This window comes from Danio rerio, chromosome 10 (genome assembly GCF_052040795.2).
Source record: "Danio rerio strain M-AB ecotype USA chromosome 10, GRCz13ab, whole genome shotgun sequence".
NCBI classification, from domain to species: Eukaryota; Metazoa; Chordata; class Actinopteri; order Cypriniformes; family Danionidae; genus Danio; species Danio rerio.
The window spans coordinates 44,761,455-44,782,915 of record NC_141030.1 but is presented as its reverse complement, the minus strand read 5'-3'; the positions used below and the strand labels follow the sequence as shown (position 1 = coordinate 44,782,915).

The window sequence follows — 21,461 nt, the reverse complement described above, 5'->3', positions numbered from 1 at the left end:
GTCTTTGGGTCGTTTTCACACCACACTGCTGGCTTTGGTCCGAAACAGTTGAAACAAACCAAAATGCAGTCATCTGCCAAAATCCTAAACACTCATTGGCCCAATGTTTTTGAGTAAAGCTCCTAAACTGCTTTTGGATTGGTCGGAATTCATGTGCGGGAAAATGCCAATAAATCCCGGCAAGTAAACAAACCGGCAGACACAAAATGCTGCTTTTTACTCTGGAGGACGACTGCGCTGGTTGAGTGTATCCCTGCTTTAGACCAGCTATACATTTCGAGAATGAAGCGCGGCCGCGGCTGGAAAACAATGTTTTAATGCATCGCACGTCACTTCAGGAGGAGGTGTTAATTAATTTAGCTAAACTGCGACATGGTCACCTTGCGGAAATATCACCAACGATCCATCAGGTAATGTATTCCCCTCTCTCTCTCTCTCTGTTGGTAAAGCGCTGTCAACAAATATTTTCCCTCCATATCCCATAATGCACAGCGCATCGGCTTACAGCAGCTGGATTAGTCCAAAAGGCGCAGTACTTTCTGCGGTTGGACCTGTTTTAGTACGGATCATATTCTCACCACAAACTAACTGCTCCAGGGTTAGTTTGAAAGCGTACCGAGACCACCTTTTCAAGCAGGTCTCGGTGCGCTTATTTGGTCCGCTTTTGGTGCGCACTCGAGTACGATTGCTGCATTCTCACCTGCCCAAACGAACCGCACCAAAAGGGGAAACGAACTATTGCGATTCAATCGAACTAAATGAGGCTGGTGTGACAGCACCTTAAGTTTCCCTCTGAACAAAGATTCTTTGGAAATTGTTCTAATGGACATGGGTTACCCGTTCCACATTTTAGAACCTACTACTGAGAGAGCTCAATCACCTTTTTAGCATTTGGAAAAACTAGCATTTTCTGGTTAGATGACCTTAAACATCTGCAAGATAATTTAACAGTGATGAGATTAGACCGATAAGTCGGAGCCAGGTCATTTAAAACCTTCAAAACATACATTCAAATTTTAAACTCACTTTTTAAAATGCTATAGCTTGTCAGCAACCAATTTAGAGAGCACAGGATGGGAGTAATGTGGCTAAACTTGCGAGTGCCAGTAAGAAGCCTAACGGCTACGTTTTGAACCACTCGAAGACGATTTATATAAGATTACATTACATTACAGTATTCTTGAAAGAGGCTTCACATTTCAGCAGTTTTCTTTTGTTGCAGAAATATGACCACAGTGGCCTTCTCCTCTATTTTTAAATCAATGACACCAATCTATTGTCTATCATCCTGAATGTCATTTTTCCTTCTGCAAAGTTTGGAGTCTTTGAAGACAGATGCAGCAGTGGCTATAACGTCTCCATCTGCAGTGAGAGAGCAAAACGGCTGTATTATTATCAACCATAACAGAACATTTGGTTTTGCGTTCATCTGCTTTAATCTTAGCTGGGACGATGATGATTTCCCACTTCAGAATCAAAGCGTGATCCGTAAAGCTGACCCTACCATCTGCACGACTCCTACTGTTTTCCAATAAGAGGATGCGGTTTCCAGGTCAAGCATCTGTGAGTTTGTGTGGATGTGGTTTTTCTGTGCACAGGATGTGGCGAGAGTCTTCAGGACAGCGCTGGAAACTTCTCCTCCCCTGGGTTCCCCAACGGATATGCCGCATATCTGCACTGTATATGGAGGATATCGGTCACGCCAGGGGAGAAGGTACAACAACCTCACATGGAATATAGTATACAGTGCTCAGCATATAGAAAGACACCCCTCACAAATCTATGTTTTAAATTCATATCATTTAGTCATTTAGCAGACGCTTTTATCCAAAGTGGCTTACAAAATAGGACAAGGAAGCAATTTACACAACTATAAGAGCAACAATGAATAAGTGCTATAGGCAAGTTTCAGGTCTGTACAGTGTAAGAATCAAAACATTAGTAATTTTTTTTGTTGTAATACAGTTAGCTGTACAACCAGAGAGGCAATTGCAGATTAGGAAGGAAAGTGGAGACTAAATAGTTGAGTTTTTAGTCGTTTCTTGAAGACAGCGAGTGACTCTGCCGTTCTGATGCAGTTAGAGAGTTCATTCCACCAACTGGGCAGATTGAATGCGAGAGTTCGGGAAAGTGATTTCTTCCCTCTTTGGGATGAAACCATGAGGCGACGTTCATTCACAGAACGCAAGTTTCTGGAGGGCACATAGATCTGCAGAAGTGAGAGCAGATAAGAAGAAGCAAAGCCAGCAGTCGCTTTGTAAGCAAACATCAGAGCTTTGAATTTGATGCGAGCAGCAACTGGCAGCCAGTGCAAACGGATGAGCAGCGGAGTGACATGTGCTCTTTTAGGTTCATTAAAGACCACTCGTATGCCGAGCTAGTGCTGTTCTCATGCTGATAAACTTCCGGTTACCTGGTATTGTTAGTTTTTTTTCCATTTTACAGCATCGATGTTGTAATATAGTTAAAATACAATCAGTTAAATAGACTCTGGCATTCATTTAGTTGCTCAAGACAAAAAGCCGTTTACATGCACTCACCCGTCAGAATCGGCAGGCTAGCGCAGAAGCTCCATTGAATATACTGGGGTAAAATAAATGCTCATATTTTAAAGATATGGTGGGGGAAAATGTGATTTAATGCAGTGCTTCTTGTACAAGCTGAGACCCACTTTACATCGGATATCACTCAGCCAGTGGAAATCGCTGATTTTTAAAGAAAACAGACCTTAAACGCGCCAATTTTGCAATGGCAAACAGTTCACCGGAAGCGCTTAACCCAGGTTACTGGCAAATTAAAAGTCCTATTAGCATGCTTCGGCATATACCCCATAGGAAGCTATACAATATTATATTTATGCATATACATTAGATTAGTCATTACTGAAGCCAGAGCTGGAGCTTATCTAACAAAATAATTTATGATAACTGTTACGCCCCGAGTCTAGGGGAAAACAACATGGGGCATAATAAACAGGAAAAACAAATGTATTGGGGTGGTGGATTTCCCAAACAAAACAAAAACTTAATGCAAAAGATTCCCTTCGGTTGACAACCAAACTCAGACATTCAATTGAGAGTAATTGAATACATTTCTTATAGAAAAAAAGTATTAAATATAAATGAGCATCTCTTCAGGGTGGCCACAGGCCAAAATAACAGACAGAAGAATCTATAAAGTAAATTAACTAAATTACCTATAAATATTGAAAGAAACATACAGAAAGCTAACCTTTCTCCCTATACATAAACATAGTCAAAAGTAATCAAATAAATAGGCAGGCCACCCCTACAACTCAAACTCTCAAAAGTAAGTTAAACATATGAACAAAGGTAACTATTTTGAATGTTGGTTGTCGGCCGGAGGGGTAAAGGGAAATCCAGGAGCTCCACTCCCAGCAACGAGCGCAGCTGTAACGGGGAGACTGACACGGAGGGATCCATTATGCAGTATTTATTAGTCACACTTTCACTCAAACAATAAACACGCACAAAGGTGCGAACATACAACAATAACAGCAATAGAGGTCTTAGGGCTGGCGGCTGACAGACACAGAGTGATTTGCAAGGCATGGGTCAGAGGTAGGCGGCGTGATTCAGAGTCCGTGTAACAGGCTTGGGTCGTGGGCAGGCAGAAGGCAGAGCAGAGCCAGGAACGGGCTGGGGTAATACACAGGAGATCAGGCAGGATAGAACGCTCAGTAATGCTGGCCGGGGCTGAACAAGACTTCGCAAAGACTGAGTGTTTGAGTGCCGCTTATAAAGGGTACGTGGGTCATTAGCGGGATTCAGTTCAGGTGTGCTGGATCAGTGTAAGTGGATGATGTAATGCTTAGAAGTCCGGAGATGGTGGCCTCTGCTGGCCAGCGAGGGGAGTCACTGGGACCGAGTCGGTGACAGCAGCACATATGAGCTCCCCGAACCCTGCCGGAAGCTCCTTTTTATACAGGCCTCCAAGACCAGCAGCCAATCAGAACACGAGATCTTGCCGAAATGGGAGGCTATAGGATAACAGAAAAAACAACAAGAGGGCGGGAGAAAGAAAGAGACATATGCAATTCGCAATAAATAATAAATAAACTTCAGTCGTAACAATAACGGCCCAAAAACTAGGGCACCAAAAATAGAAAAATATTAAATACAAGATTAAAAAAGCGGAAAAATTTAAGAGAAGCAAAAAAAAAAAATGTAAACATTTAGTTAAAATTTTGTAGTTTGTAAATATTTTTTTTTTTGCAATATTCTGCTTGAATTTAAATGTATTATCTTTAAATTTCTAAATATGTTTGGTGGCTGAAAAATATTAATAGTGAACAGTGAATATATATATATAAACGCACACATACAGAGCTTGACATTAACACCCGCTAAATGCGGGTAGATTTCACCTGTGGTGGGTTAAAAATTAAATATTAATCAAAGGCGGCAACACCAAAGCTTCAAAAATGCAAATTTATTACATTAAAAAAGCTGACACAAAGCGTGTAACGTTTCAAGCCACACGGCTCTTCATCAGACAGTGTTCATCACAATCAGGTGCTACTTTTTGTACACTAGTGTACAAAAAGAAGTGTACAAAAGGGAGCAAGGTCATTGAGCAAGGTCACAACACACAAAAACTTAAATTAACCAGGCATGTGACATAACAATAAATCTAAATCAACTCATTTTAGCATGCCAAATTTAAATTTATGCATATAACATATACTCTCCCAAATACAAAATTGTGACTACTGAAAATGGCGAGTGACTAGTAACGTTGGAAAACTACTAGCCACAGTAGCTGGTGATCAAAAAAGTTAATGTTAATTAATAAAATGTACAGTAAATACAAAATAAATGACAAGGAGAAAAATAAAATAAAAACAGATAATAACTTTGATAATTTTTAACAATTACAAGAAAAAAGCAGTATAGATCAAATTGAATAACTCATGATTTTAAACTAACAATTTCCTATGGTGTACATATATATATTGCAGACAGTTTAGATGTCATTTCATCCTCTAAGAGTACATGGTGAAGTTTTCAAAGTCATTTAATTTTAATAACAAATGGATCAATGCTTGAAATTGGGGTAAATTTTTCCCTAGTTGAGTTGTACATCCCTCTCGCTCTCTTAATCTCTCTAACAAAGGCACAATGGCATTATAATAATGAGGGTTATCAGACTCTGCCAAGCAGCATAATTGACACTGAAGAACCCAGCAGGGGCCCTGCACAGTTTGTACCACTGGTATGAGCTGTGTTATGCTGGCCATTTATATGTAATAATATTAAATACCTGTTTATATCTCTACCCTTATAATATACACCAGCCTGGAAGTGTTCAGTTCAGTAAAGATGCACTGACAAAATCTTACAAGCTCATAATTCTGAGAAAAATAGGTCCAAAATCTAAGCTATAAAGTCAGAATTGAAAGAGATGAACTTAGAATTGACCAATTACAAAATCTCTTGCTGTGTCCAACTTTTTTTTTTTGCTCTCAGTCACGGTGCTGTCAGTTCCTGCTCTCTCTGGGAAATAATAAATCATTTCTTGGAAAATGATTTCAGACAGAAAGGTCTCCTTTGTGCTTCTGAATTATACATTCAGGGTGTAAAAATTACTTAATATGAAGTAAGAAAGAAAGAGAAAGATTAAAATTAGTGTTGGGTGTTACTTGTTTTGATACTACTGCCAAATCAGTAATATTCAATTAGGGAAAAAATATCTTTAAACTAAACAATTATTTTAAAGTATGCACTTATACAAATATAAAAGAAATTCAAAGCCATTCTTTCCATGGCAAATTTACAATACCTCACGGGCCACATTTAAATAGCAATTGAACGTAATAATAAAGTAATCTGTGTTCTTTGTGTGCAACAAACCAGCTTCCAACTTCTGTAACTATTATGCAGAAATATAACTTATAAATAATTTGACTTCTATAACAATTCCCCTATTTCTCTTGATTATGAGCACCTTTTAACAAACGCTAAAACTAAGTTGCACCAATGTGTACCTACTTTACTGTATTGTTAGTTGGTTACTTTGTAAGAAAAAAATAGCAAAAAACACTGATTGCATATTCAACATGGGATTGCATATTCAGTTCAATTTCACAATAAGTATTGTTCTTAAGCAGCTTTACAAAAAGGTGCACATTATTACTATATTGCAACGTTAATTGGACAAGGAGTCGTGTTTTCACCTTATTCTTCGCATACAAGCGGACGCAGCCATTCACATCTTTTTGGCTCAAGACTTCCGGTCTCATTCACTTCCATTGATTTTTAGACATTAAAAACAGCTCGTCCTGCTGCTTGATGTTGCAAACTGATATTTTCTTATTATATTATTCTACTTGGTCTGTATAGTCATGCAAACACTTGTTTTTAGTGCAAATAGTTTGACCATTTTCTGCAGTTTAATAGTCATTTCTCCCATAGGCAACTGAATCTGAAGTTCTAAAACAATCGCAATAAGGTCAATAGATTAGACAGTATGTAAACATTAAGCTGCAATTATACAGTATATGTCATCCTTCCAAAATAGTGACGTCTTTGTGTATAATATATGTTCAATTAAGTATTTTAAAGGGGACCTATTATGCAAAAATCACTTTTATAAGGGGTTTAAACACATCTGTGTTGAAACAGTCTGTGAATATCTCCAACTTCTAATGATAAACATTTATTAATGATTTTTTTTATAATCAAACATGATAAAAACCGTCTGCAGAAACACTTTGATTGACATTCCCCCTCTTCTACGTGTCTTTAAAGGGAGAAAGCCCCACCCACTAGTGACCATCACTCCCTCATTAGCATAGGACGTTAGTCTTGTTTTTGAATCTGCCACTATTCTGACACATAGGCATTTGTAGCTCCACCCTCTTTTGAAAAGAGCACAATCTCATTTGAATTTAAAGCGACAGTTGCCAAAATGACGCAATTAAGATCAAAGCCTAAATGGGGCAGTTTCAAAGAGTTATAAAACATTCTTTATGTGGTACCCTGTGCCGAAACTTTACATTCAAACTCTAGAGACTTCAGAGACTTATTTTACATCTTCTAAAAAGGGGCATAATAAGTCCTCTTTAAGTGTTTGTATTGTTCTCAAATCTTTGGTGGGTGGGCATCATCTCTTCAAGTCCTTGGGTTGGCATACTGTAAACTGCAATATTAGTACTGTGATTGGTCAGCTCAGCTGTCAACCAAACTCCTGGTAATATATATATATATATATATATATATATATATATATATATATATATATATATATATATATATATATATATATATATATAATGTATCTGGTTCAGTTTTTTTCTATGAATATACATATATATGTGTGTACACACACACACACATATATATGTATATTCATAGAAAAAAAACTGAACCAGATACATTTCCACTTGTGTAAAAAAGTAAAGTCAAGTCAAGTTAAGTTTCTAGAATAGAAAATACAGTATGAAGCCTATAAACTTACTGGTGCCGCCTTTATTCATTTTTTAAATGAACAATACATTTGAATACAGCTGTAGCTAATGCTTCTGAATATTCAGCCTTGCCATGCAAGGAAAAAATGCCTTTAATATATATTAAAACTGGAAACTCAACACAATAATACTTTTCTACTGTATTTTTGATCAAACTCTAAGCTTATAAGATTTCTATTAGGGCTGCAAGATTCACAAAAATGTGAATCACGATTTTTTTTGCTTAAAATCAAAATCACGGTTTTCTCACGATTCTGTAAAGGTAAGATAAAGGTTAATATAATTAGCCTATTGTTATTGTTAATTCTCAAACACATGGTAAAACAACAATAATACTATTAGGCCTATGTGTAGGTCTACTGTTGGTTAAAATGCTACATTTTATAGTCATTATGGTGGACTTGAACAGACTTTCAAAATGTCCTGTTTGTGAATTCACAGTAAAATGACGACATCAGAATATGACTGTTCATAATTATAAAGTTGATACATTATGTTTAAGACATGTGCTGGTCATTGACAACATTATTAGACCAATTGTTTTCACTGGTAAAATCAGACATTTGTCATTATCAGACTCCTTCTTGCATTATATTCAACATTATAAATAGGCTAGGGTTGTTATACTGTCATTGTTAAACATTTATTTTCATGCACAACTCTCTGTGTTAGCTATGAAAGAAAAAACATATCAAATGCTTGTCGTAATCATAACTCAAAAATGTGATATGATCATTTAAATGATGTGCGCACAGGTATCACTTCCGAGTGCGTCTCATGGCCAATAGTATCTGGATGCAGTCTTTATGATGCAAGCTGAGATTGCATCACTCAGCGATGCAATGTCAGACACAATGCATTTAATGGAGTGAGTGACATCATTGTGACGGGTAGTGTTAGGGGTGGGGTTAGGTGAGAGCATTAAAAAGCCTTGGATGCAATTCAGATTGCACTGCACCGAGTCTGCAGCCAGACCCCTCTCCTCATGGCTGCCGTTACTGTGAGAAAAAACACACACAAATGCAAATTAAACCTCCTTCAAGCCCTCAAACGATCGCTCTGTGCAACAAACTGAACGTTATTTACAACTTCATTACCTGTTATTCACAGCATATGCAGGTTTTGTTCACTAAAGTAGCCGTCATGCGTTCTCTGTAGTAACAAGCCTCGCGGTCACCTCACAAGTAATTTCTTGGCCACAAAGCCAATAGTATCTGGATGCAGCTTTTATGATGCAAGCTGAGATTCCATCACTCAGCGATGCAATGTCAGACACAATGCATTTAATAGAGTGAGTGACATCATTGTGATGGGTAGGGTTAAGGGTGGGGTTAGGTGAGAGCATTAAAAAGCATTGGATGCAGCTCAGATTGCACTGCACCGAGTCTGCAGCCAGACCCCTCTCCTCATGGCTGCCGTTACTGTGAGAAAAAACACACACATGCTAATTAAACCTCCTTCAAGCCCTCAAACGATCGCTCTGTGCAACAAACTGAACGTCATTTACAACTTCATTACCTGTTATTCACAGCATATGCAGGTTTTGTTCACTAAAGTAGCCGTCATGCGTTCTCTGTAGTAAACAGCCTCGCGGTCACCACACAAGTGATTTCGTGGTCACGAATACATCATTACCTGAAGACAGAAATTACGTTTTTGGGTGAATTATGCCTTATAAATACAGTATGTGTCACTTTTAACACCATTTGAAGGTGTCCATGTTGCTGTAAAGACTTTTTTGATTGCCTTTAAGCTTCTCTCCTGACCTTGAAAATATGATTGGCTGAATCGTAGAAAAGCTGAATTAAGATCGTGTAGGGTCGAATCGAGATTGTCATCTTTTTTCGATTAATCGTGCAGCCCTAATTTCTATTATTGATGTTTTACTGAATCCATATCTTCAAACTGTACTGTAATATGAATCACATTCTGACTCCTAACTCCTGTGTGTCTTTATTAGATCGTTCTTAATTTTACCTCGATGGATCTGTACAGAAGTAACCTGTGCTGGTACGACTATGTGGAGGTCCGTGACGGATACGGGAGAAGCGCACCATTGAAAGGTTTTCATATTTATGAAGATTATATGTGAAGTTTCTATGAAATCTAAATGTACTCCCCTTATTTTTATATGCACTCTCAGAAATAAAGGTACATGAGCTGTCACTGGGGTGGTACCTTTTCAAAAGGTACAAATTTGTACCTTAAAGGTCCATATTAAAACCTCAAGGGTACATATCAGTACCTAAAAAGTACAAAAGTGTTCCTCTTAAAATTTGTAGGTACTAATATATCATTTTTAATTTCAGGATGGTTTTAAGTGGATATACATCACCATAGTGAATAAATTACCTTAACAGCCATTTTATCACAACTTTAAAAATAAAATTCCATTGTGCACTGAATTGGAATTTCTTTATTGGACTAACGGGGCAATTTTCTTCACAGCACACACTGAAGCGTAAACAAATGACAATATTAAAACTATAAGTGGATATAGATTAATTTTTTAAATATAAATTAAAATGGCTCATTTGAATTCTGCCCAAGGCATTCAGAATATGTGTGCTACCTAAATAATAAGTCTTCTCAAGCCAGGTAGCACATTAGACCCGGGACATATCTCCTGTTTCCAAAAAGCATCACAAACTGCTTGAGAAACTGATCTACTATGATAATTGGTGGTGAAAATAAATGATGTTAAATAAGATGTACTTGTTTATTCAGTTAAACATGAATTGTGAACTGTAGGCCTACATAAGCTCCAAACAGCGATTTTTGATGAACTTGATCCGACTAAAGTCATAACTGAACTAAACAGAAATGAAATTAAGGTGTAAATAATCTAAATGTGGAGTATGCAGAGATTCGTGGCATTATTGAAGTAAACACTGCGGTCTTTAGGATCTTTCGCAATATTTTCTGACAAGATTCACACGTGGCTGTCAGTAAAGGACCGCACACACACACACACACACACACACACACACACACACACACACACACACACACACATGGCGAAATCCGGAAGTTTTTTCTTTCCATTTGATGTATGTTATTAAATTCCATAACACTCTCATCAGTCCTTACTCATTTGCGTCTAATACCCCAGTTTGTCACGGGGGCATGAATGAAATGTTCGTGAGTTAAAGTGAAACTGCTGAACTGCAGTTAAAGTCAGGCATCCTGCTGATTTGATTCAGAAGGGCACTTTTTTGTCAGAGGGCTCACCGGTCAGGTATACATCCACACTAAAATATCAAGGTGAAAGTCACCATAGCTTGCTTAGAATAGACCCAGCTCCCAAACCAACTTTGAGAATAAATTAACGGCGATAAGAGTCTAGCGTTAACGCAGCATGTTAACACCGATAATGGCCCACCACTAATTGAAACATTTTAAATTTACCCAATATTCAAAACATATGGATCATTCTCACAAGACAGGACATGTGTAATGGTCATCATCATCTCAAATTGATAAACATTTTTAATATTTAAATCATTGTAAAAATTGTTGAACACCCATTGTTGCTAGGGTGTTCTGAGTAGTTGCTAAAGCATTGCTAGGGTGTTTTATGTTGTTGCTAAGATGTTGCTGGGTGTTTGCTTGGGTGTTCTGAGTGGTTGCTAAGGTGTTGCTATGCGGTTGCTAGGGTGTTCTGGGTAATTGCTAATGGATTGCTAGGTTGTTGCTATGTGGTTTCTAAGGTGTTCAAAGGCGTTGCTAAGGTGTTGCCATGATGTTCTTAGTGGTTGTTAGGAGGTTGCTAAGAAGTTGCTAGGTGGTTGCTAGGAGTTGCTAGGCAGTTGCTAAGGTGTTCTGATCGGTTGCTAGGTCGTTGCTAAGGTGTTGCTAGGTGGTTGCTAGGATGTTTTATATAGTTGCTACGTGGATGCTAAGGTGTTGCAATGTGGATTCTAAGATGTTGCTAGGCAGTTGCTAAGGTGTTGCTAGGTGGTTGCTAGGGTGTTCTGATTGGTTGTTAGGCAGTTGCTAAAGCATTGCTAGGTTGTTGCAAAGGCATTGCTAGGTTGTTTCCAAGTTGTTGCGCTGTGATTGCTAGAGTGGTTGACAAGGCTTTGCTTGGTGGTTGCTATGATGTTGCTAGGCAGTTGCTAAGGTGCTTTAGGTCGTTTTTAATGTGTTGCTAGGGTGTTCTAAATGGTTGCTAAGGCGTTGCTGGGTGGTTGCTAAGGTGTTGCTAGGCGTTTGCTAAAGTGTTACTAGGGTGTTCTAAATGGTTGGTAGGGAGTTGCTAAGGCATTGCTAGGTGGTTTCGAAATTGTTGCCAGCCAGTTGCTAGAGTGTTCTGAGTGGTTGCTAAGGCATTGCTTGGTGGTTGCTAAAATGTTGCTAGGCAGTTTCTAAGCTGATCTTGGTCGGTGTTAAGGTGTTTCTAGGGTGTTTTGAGTGATTGCTAAAGTGTTGCTTGGTGGTTGCTAAGGTGTCCTGAGTAGTTGCTAGGCAGTTTGCTAACATACATTGGCATGGTTCTAGTAAGAATTAGCATGTTGTTACATGTTTCTAGCATAAATTAGCATGTTGTTAGCATGGTTCTAATATAAATTTAGCATGTTGCTAGCATGCTTGTAGTATAGATTAGCATGTTGTTAGCATAAATTTAGTATGAATTGGCATGTTAGCATGTTGAATTAGCAATCCCTGCTGAAAAATCCAGCTTAAACCAGCCTAGGCTGGTTGGCTGGTTTTAGCTGGTCGGCCAGGCTGGTTTTAGAGGGGTTTTGTCATTTCCAGGCTGGTTTCCAGTCATTTCCAGCCTGGTCTTAGCTGGTCAGGCTGGGACATGACCAGCTAAAACCAGCTTGTCCTGCTTGCCAAGCTGGGAGTCCAGCCAAAACCAGCTATATCCAGCTTAAACCAGCCTGGTCAAGCTGGTTTTAGCTGGATTTGGCTGGTCATTTTCCAGCCTGACCAGCTAAGACCAGGCTGGATATGGCTGGAAACCAGCCTGGAAATGGCCAAAACACCTCTAAAACCAGCCAACCAGCCTAGGCTGGTTTAACCTGGATTTTTCAGCGGGGATAATGGATCAGTATGTTGCTAGTATGAATCGGTTTGTTGTTAATATGTTCAATCTAAAGTCAATGGCAGTTTTTTACAATGGAAGTCAATGGGACATTTGCTAGGATGCCGTCAGTGGTTGCTAGGGGGTGGCTAGTAAGTTGAAAGGTCATCAGAAAGCCACCATAATAATATTTATTGTACTCTCACTTACACTGCTCTCTAAATTGACCCAACAATGATGACTTATGCCGGGAAAAGTGAAAAGGCTCCACTTTAGCTTGAAGGTTATTAAAAACACTGTCACAGAATAGTTGAATATTTCATCAGTCCTGCACATGATGTCCTTTGATCAGTTTGTTGCATTTGCTTTAGGCCGCATATGTGGAGATCAGCTCCCTGAGGCCATCGTGTCCACAGACAGCGAACTGTGGATTGAGTTTCGCAGCACCAGTAATTGGGTGGGGAAAGGCTTCTCTGCCGTCTATGAAGGTAAATCTCCAGCTGAGAGCTTTCTGTTCCCATCTGAACTCATGGAGGGTTAATATTGTGATGTTCTGTACCCTGTTTCAGCAATTTGTGGAGGCGAAGTGAGACGAGACAGCGGACAGATCGAATCTCCAAATTACCCTGATGACTATCGGCCAAATAAAGCGTGCATATGGAAGATTGTGGTACCTGAGGGGTTTCACGTGGGCCTTGTCTTTCAGTCATTTGAGGTAAAGTGCAGTGTTATTTTTCATGTGTTACTCTATAACTGGCCTCAGACACTGCAAGTAAGCATCTGAGGTCAAAAAAATGTGTACATTACCTGACAAAAATTATGTCGTCGATCTCAGTTGTCAGAGCAACAAATAATAACTTGACTTCTAGTTGATCATTTGGAAAAGTGGCAGAAGGTCGACTTTTCTGATGAATTATCTGTTGAGCTGCATCCCAATCATCACAGATACTGCAGAAGACTTTACATTCATTACATTTTTAATTTGAGTTTGCGTTTGGAACGACTTCACATTTTATGGAAGACATCATCCATAGTAACGGTCCCTAAGAAACCTAACGCTACTGAGTTCTCTCATTATAGACCAATAGCCCTAACAGCCCAGTTGATGAAAGTTTTCGAAAGATTCGTTTTAAATTATATTAAGAAACTGTTGATTGCTTCTGAGGACAGACTGCAGATTGCATATAAAACTGGTGTAGGGGTAGATGACGCAATTATTTATCTTCTACACAAATCTCTAAGTCATCTGGAAACATCAGGTAATACTGTTAGGATCACATTTTTGGATTTCTCAAGTGCATTCAACACTATCCAGCCTGCACTATTAAAGGTAAAATTAGAAAATGCAGGTTTACAAAAAGGTATGGTAGGTTGGTTAACTGACTATATCACTAATAGACCACAGTATGTTAGGATGCATAACTGTGTCGCAAGTTATAATGAGCAGTACTGGTGTTCCTCAAGGAACAGTTTTAGCTCCATATTTATTTACATTTTATACGTCAGATTTTAATACAGCTCCAAAAAGTGTCATTTACAGAAGTTTTCTGATGACTCTGCAATTGAAGGTTATGTAAGGAATCATGATGAGAGTGAGTATAGGTTGCTTTTAAAAAGTTTTGCTGACTGGTGTGATATGAATTGTCTTAAATTAAACACTAGTTAGACCAAAGAAATTATTGTTGATTTTAGTAGACATCCATCACAAGCGGTGCCCGTAATTATTCACGAGTCAGAAATTGAGATTGTTTCGTCATATAGGTACCTGGGTGTATATTTGAACAACAAGCTCGATTGGTCTGAAAACACAATCCAGGTGTATAAGAAGGGTCAGAGCCGCATTCATTTATTAAGACGACTGAGGTCCTTTGGTGTGTGTCAGACACTGTTAAAAACTTTTTATGACTCTTTGGTGTCATCTGTGACTCTGTATGCTGTAACCTGCTGGGGAGGGGGACTGTTGGAGAAGGAGAAAAACAAATTAAATAAGCTTATAAAAAGGGCAGGTTCTGTTGTGGGGTGTGCACTACCTACCATAGAAGAGATTGCACAGGATCGAATGCTGGACAAATTTATTAGTATAATGAACCACGATAGTCGTCCCCTTTTCGATACAATCCAAGCACGTGCAAGCTCTTTTAGTACAAGATTAATTCAACCCCAGTGTTACAGAGAAAGATACAGGAAGTCTTTTTTACCAACAGTCATCAGATTGTATAACCAAAGTCATACCAGATGAATTGTGCTGAACTTGAATTAGATATTAGATATGTACAAGTGTTTACTCGTTGTTTTTGGAACCAAGGTGTGCAGTATGAAATGTAATTTTATTATTGTTTTTTATATGTATGTAACTTATTTATCTATTCTTAGTATGGAGAGCTCTGCTGTGACATGTGAAATTCCCTTCCGGGGATTAATAAAGTCAAACTAAACTAATCTAAACTAGACTCCTGTATGAACCCAAGATTCTCACAGAAATCGGTGAAGTTTGATGAAGGAAAAGTCATGGTTTGGGGTTACATTCAGTATGGGGGTGTGCGAGAGATCTGCAGAGTGGATGACAACATCCACAGCCTGAGGTATCAAGACATCTGTGCTGCCCATTACATTACAAACCACAGGAGAGGGCAAATTCTTCAGCAGGATAGCGCTCCTTCTCATACATCAGCCTCCATAACAAAGCTCCTGAAAGCAAAGAAGGTGAAGGTGCTCCAGGATTGGAGCAAAAAAGTTTAAATTCAGCATTTGATTTTACCGCAACTGTGACGTGTCGTGAACACGCAGAGCTCATGCAGGCGTGCACACGCTAATGCCAGATATACATGAACAGAGATGTGCAAAAGCAGTGACAGACAGTTTGGGCTACTTATCGGATCTATAAGAGATGTTGACCCAACACTATTTTAATGGGATGAACATTTTTAGTTTTATGCCTTACCCAGAATATAAAAACACGTTTAAACACATTTAGATTGTTTACTTTAATCATTACTATTGGAATGTGAAAAGAGTTTCAACCAGCACAACAAAAAGGCTTCTGAGCAGAATCACCTACTGCATCTTTAAGAGCAGAATGTTGAGCCTTCGGCACATAATCATTCTCAGTGTCAGTGCTGCAGGTAGAAGTTCAGACAAAAACATCTTGGGAGAATGAGTAAACTGCTCAAATAATAGTAGTTTTGGATGAATTGCTGATGCAGATGCCAAGAGAACAAGACAAACCACATAAAAATCCTACAGTGGCTGCCATAAACATTGAAACAATGAAATGAAACATTGTTTACTTCACTAAGTCAGTTTAATTGTGAAGGGATTTATGGAAGATGCCTATTGAAAGTAGATTTGCGAAGAAATGCCATGTACATTTTACATGAACTCCCATGTAAAAGTATTTTGTAGTATTTTCTAAATACAGTATTTTATTTTGATAATTGTTGTGGCTGCTGTATTTTCTAGTTCATTTTGATGTATGTAAAATGAAAGTATTTGTTAATTTAATTTAAAATACATTTCAGGTTATTTTTGTCCATCCCTGAGTACTAATAAACAGCCAGTATTTTAATAATAAGCAGGCAATAAGAAACTAGTTCATAGTGAGACTTGGTACTTAAACTAAAGTGAAGTTATAATGTTTCTTTTACGATCTTATTCTTTCGCACACAGATCGAGAAACATGACAATTGTGCTTATGATTATCTGGAAGTGCGAGACGGAGATTCAGAGAGCAGTCCTCTGCTGGGACGCTTCTGTGGTTATGAAAAGCCGGACGATTTCAAGAGCAGCTCCAACCAGCTGTGGATGAAGTTTGTGTCTGACGGCTCTGTGAACAAAGCTGGATTTGCAGCTAATTTCTTTAAAGGTGATGCTTGTGTATGGAGCCTTATTAGTTTAAAAAATAAAACATTTACAAAATACAGTTTGTAAATCTGTAAACACAATTTAGAAATTCACAAGTGAATATCATAAATATTTTCCCCAAATGAATTGCATTGTGTGTTTGAATCGTGTTTTGAGTTTACGAATTAGATTTTTCTATTTTGAATAGTTTTTTAAGTTCACAAATTGGATTTGTGTATTTTTAATAGTTTTGTGAAATTACGAATTGGATTTGTGCATTTTTTAATCGTGTTTTGAATTTACGAATTGGATTTTCCTATTTCTGAATAGTTTTTTCAATTCAGGAATTGGATTTGTGAATTTTTAATAGTTTTTTGAATTCACAAATTTTATTTGTGTAGTTTTTTTAAAAAGTTTTGTGAAATTACGAATTGGATTTGCGTATTTTTGAAGTTTTGTGAAATTACTAATTGGATTTGTGTATTTTTAATAGTTTTGTGAAATTACGAATTGGATTTGTGTATTTTTAATAATTTTGTGAAATTACGAATTGGATTTTCCTATTTTTGAATAGTTTTGTGAAATTATGAATTGGATTTGTTTATTTTTAATAGTTTTGTGAAATTATGAATTGGATTTGCATATTTTTGAATAGTTTTGTTTAATTTACAATTTGTTTTATTTGCGTATTTTCAAATCTTTTTTTTTAATTGACGAATTGGATTTGTGTATTTTTTTTGTATTTTTTTACATTTACGAACTGGATTAATGTTTTTTTGAATAGTTTTTTATTTTACAAATCAGATTTGCGTATTTCTGAAAAAAAATGTTTTCAATTTATTTTTAGATTTTTATTTTATTTTTTATTTTTTTATTTATTTTTTTGATTTTATTTTTTGAATCATGTTGAATTTTCGAATTAGCTTTGAGTGTTTTTAAATAGTTTTTTTAATTTGCGAATTGGATTTTTGATTTTTTTAATCGGTTTTTGAATTTTGGATTTGTATTTGTGTATTTTTAATTGTTTTTTGAATTTACGAAATGGATTTGTGTATTTTTGTAATGTACTTTGAATTTACAAATTGGATTTGTGTAGTTTTGCATTGTGTTTTAAGTTCACGAATTGGTCATGCGCATTTATGAATCGTGTTTTGAACTAACAAATTGGATTTAGTAAATGTGAATTGTGTTGTGGATGTATGAACTTTATTTTGTAAATGTAATATTTTTAAGACTGATCTGGCTCCATACTTGTGAACTGCATGATGTGACTGCATTGGATGCTGCATGATCTTCAAAGTCTGATTGTGTGTTTGTAATGCAGAGATTGACGAATGCTCCAGGCCTGATAATGCTCACTGTGAGCAGCGCTGCATCAACACACTGGGCAGCTTCCACTGCGCCTGCGACCCTGGCTTTGAGCTCGCCCCGGACAGACGGAGCTGCGCAGGTGATACTGATGATACCTGTTCATTCAAAACCACATGCGTCAAACTCAATGTCTGTGGGCCAAATCTGACTCACCATATCATTTTATGTGGCCCACATGAGCATATGATTCACATCAAATTTAAGTTTAAAGGGTCATGAAACAACCTTGTCTCAGCAAGGAGTTTTTACACCTCTGATTTAAAAAGCTAGGAAAAGGGGTCTTTCTAGCGGTGTTGAAGTGTGAATGTTGTATATCGAAGGAGGGAAGGGTTTGCATGAAATAGAGAGTTACATTAGGTGCATTAAAACAGTTAATTTGCACACCGGCAATGCAAACATGCTCACGCTAAAGAGATGAAGAGTGATCCTTCTGAGAGATGGAGAGCAGCATTTACTTCTCCTCACCAGAATCACACAGTTTTACTGATTAAAGTGCAGGTACGCCTTATAAATGTGAACATGTACAAAAACAAAGGTGCATATTGAAATCTCCCAATAATTGTATCCTCAATAGTATTTTTAATAAAGTTGTGGTCCAGAGTGTATTTTTAAGGCTTGGTTGTCTTTATAAGATGTAAAGCAATGTGTGCTTGCACACTGAAGCACTGCTGAAGATTGTGGGTGCTTACAGCGGACTGATAAATCTGAATTTGTAGCTGAATTGTAAAAGGTGCCAAACAGCATTTTCTGTTGTTTACATCCTTGTTTACATCCTCGCTACAACATACCGTTTACGCTAGAAACCGTTTATGTAATAGATCAATTTGATCAAATAAAAATACTTACAAGTTGTGGCTCACAATCCACAGCTTATTCTATTATAGTTGGAGGAGTTTTTGTTAAACCACACTGGATTTTGGAGAGATTCTGGAAATTCTCCTTTGTCAAGTGATAGAGTCAAATGCTGTATATATTTATAGTTGAAGTTAGAATTATTAGCCCCTCTGTTTTATTAGCGCACCTGTTTATTTTTTTCTCAATTTCTGTTTAATGGAGGGAAGATTGTTTTAGCACATTTCTAAGCATAATAGTTTTAAAAACCTATTTATAATAACTGATTTATTTCATCTTTGTCATGATGACAGTAAATAATATTTTACTTGATATTTTTCAAGACACTTCTATACAGCTTAAAGTGACATTTAAAGGCTTTACTAGGTTAATAAGGTTAACTAGGCAGGTTAGGGTAGTTAGGCAAGTTATTGTATAACGATGGTTTGTTCTGTACACTATCGAGAAAAAAAAATAGCTTAAGAGGCTAATAATTTTGTTATTTGTATTTTAAAAAAAAATGTAAAACTGCTTTTATTCTTGCCGAAATAAAACAAATAAGACTTTCTCCAGAAGAAAAAAACATTATCAGACATAATGTAAAAATGTCCTTGTTCTATTTAACATCATTTGGGAAATATTTAAAAAGGGAAAAAAAATCAAAAGGGGGCTAATAATTCTGACTTCAACTGTGTATATATATATACACAGTTGAAGTCAGAATTATTATATATATATACATATATATATATATATATATATATATATATATATATATATATACTATATATATATGCTACTATATATATATATATATATATATATATATATATATATATATATATATATATATATATATATATATCACACACATATACACACACACACATATATACACATACATATATACATACATACATACATACATACACACACACACACACACACACACACACACACACACACACACACATATATATATATATATATATATGTGTGTGTGTGTGTGTGTGTTTGTGTGTGTGTGTGTGTGTATGTATGTATGTGTGTGTGTGTGCGTGTATATATGTATATATATATATATATATATATATATATATATATATATTTATATATATATATTTATATATATATATATATATATATATATATATATATATATATATATATATATATATATATATATATATATATATGTATATATGTATGTATGTATGTATGTATGTGGTTGGGTAGGGGGCTAATATTTGTGGGGGGCTAATAATTCTGACTTTAACTGTACATTTAAAATTCTCTGGATTAAAGTAAAAAATTAAACTGTAAGCACTTTTCTCTTTGTGTCATGTCCATTGGAAGCACACATACAGAAAACAGAAGAAGCTCTGTGGAAATAGCAGCGTTCGGACATGCCCCGACACTGTGCGTTGTGTACACGAAGGGTTTATGACTTCATTAACTCAGATGTATTTTTTTGTAGTCCCCAAACTTTGTTTGCTGTAGGCTTTGCTAAGCTTACTCTGTAAAAGCCAATATCTCCCTTTGCATTAAGCATCTTACATTCAGAGATGTTGTTTATGTTCACTCATCTACATTACACTAAACTAAAGTTTAAAATATGACATGGTAGTGGATGTCACTTTTTAATAATTAAGGTTTTCAAAAATAATAAGGTTTGCACTGTCACATTGATGCATCCTTGCTTAATCAACAAGTATGAGCTACTTATAATTTAATTTAAACTAAATAAATAATTTAAATAAAATGGATTAAATAAATTTGATTAAATTTTAAAAACTTGATTTCACTTTACTGCCTCATTATAATAATATAATAATACTTGTTTCATAAGAAGCACATAAGCAATATGGACCAAAATCTCTGGGGAATACTTCCAGTACCATGTTGAATCTATGACACGATGGATTAAGGTTCTGACGGCAAAAGTGGTCCAACCCTGTACTAGTATGTGTATGTGTATATATATATATATACATACACATACATATATATTTGATCTTTTGATTTTTTTTTCCCAAATGATGTTTAACAGAGCAAGGAAATTTTCACAGTATGTTTGATAATATTTTTTTCTTCTGGAGAAAGTCTTATTTGTTTTATTTCGGCTAGAATAAAAGCAGTTATTAATTTTTTTAAGACCATTTTTGGGACAAAATTATTAGCCTCTTTAAGCTAATTTTTTTTCGATAGTCTACAGAATAAACCATCGTTATACAATAACTTGACTAATTACCTTAACCTGCCTAGTTAACCTTATTAACTTTATTAACCTACCTTCAAATGTCACTTTAAGTTGTATAGAAGTGTCTTATAAAATATTATTTACTGTCATCATGGCAAAGATAAAATAAATCAGTTATTATAAATAGGTTTTTAAAACTATTATGCTTAGAAATGTGCTGAAACAATGTGTTCCCAACCCTTGTCCATAATAATAAAATAAATAAAATGCTCCTATTTTTATTATTATATTGAAGTTTAAGTGTAGTCCTCATGTTTTCATGTGTTTCATACATATGCAAAACAATGTAAATGTAAAGCCAAATGTAAATTTAGAGGAAAAAATAGCTTAACCCTAAATACGTTAGCTGAAGTGTTTTTAAATATTGTACATCCTCATGTCATTTAAATAAAATGTTTCATATTAAACTTTAATAAACCCGTTTATTAATAAAGCCGTTATAAAGCCGTTTTCAATATGGACCAAAATCTCTGAGGAATACTTCCAGTACCATGTTGAATCTATGACACGATGGATTAAGGTTCTGACGGCAAAAGTGGTCCAACCCTGTACTAGTGTACCTAATAAAGTGGCCAGAGAGAATGTTTTTTAAACTACTACAAAAAAAAAAAACTGGATAAATGTACAGGAAAATAGAAACA

At 36.2% G+C, this 21,461-nt stretch overlaps 1 protein-coding gene across 2 annotated transcripts in view; it reads left to right on the top strand.

The window, feature by feature from the left end:
- The window catches only part of bmp1b (bone morphogenetic protein 1b), an 81,464-nt gene that overhangs the window by 39,176 nt on the left and 20,827 nt on the right, over positions 1-21,461 (top strand). For both annotated transcript variants that reach the window (XM_087269562.1, NM_001039812.1), the window contains 6 exon segments: positions 1,599-1,714; positions 9,450-9,552; positions 12,890-13,006; positions 13,088-13,233; positions 16,185-16,380; positions 17,683-17,808. In XM_087269562.1, the coding sequence (XP_087125688.1) occupies positions 1,599-1,714; positions 9,450-9,552; positions 12,890-13,006; positions 13,088-13,233; positions 16,185-16,380; positions 17,683-17,808 (804 nt within the window).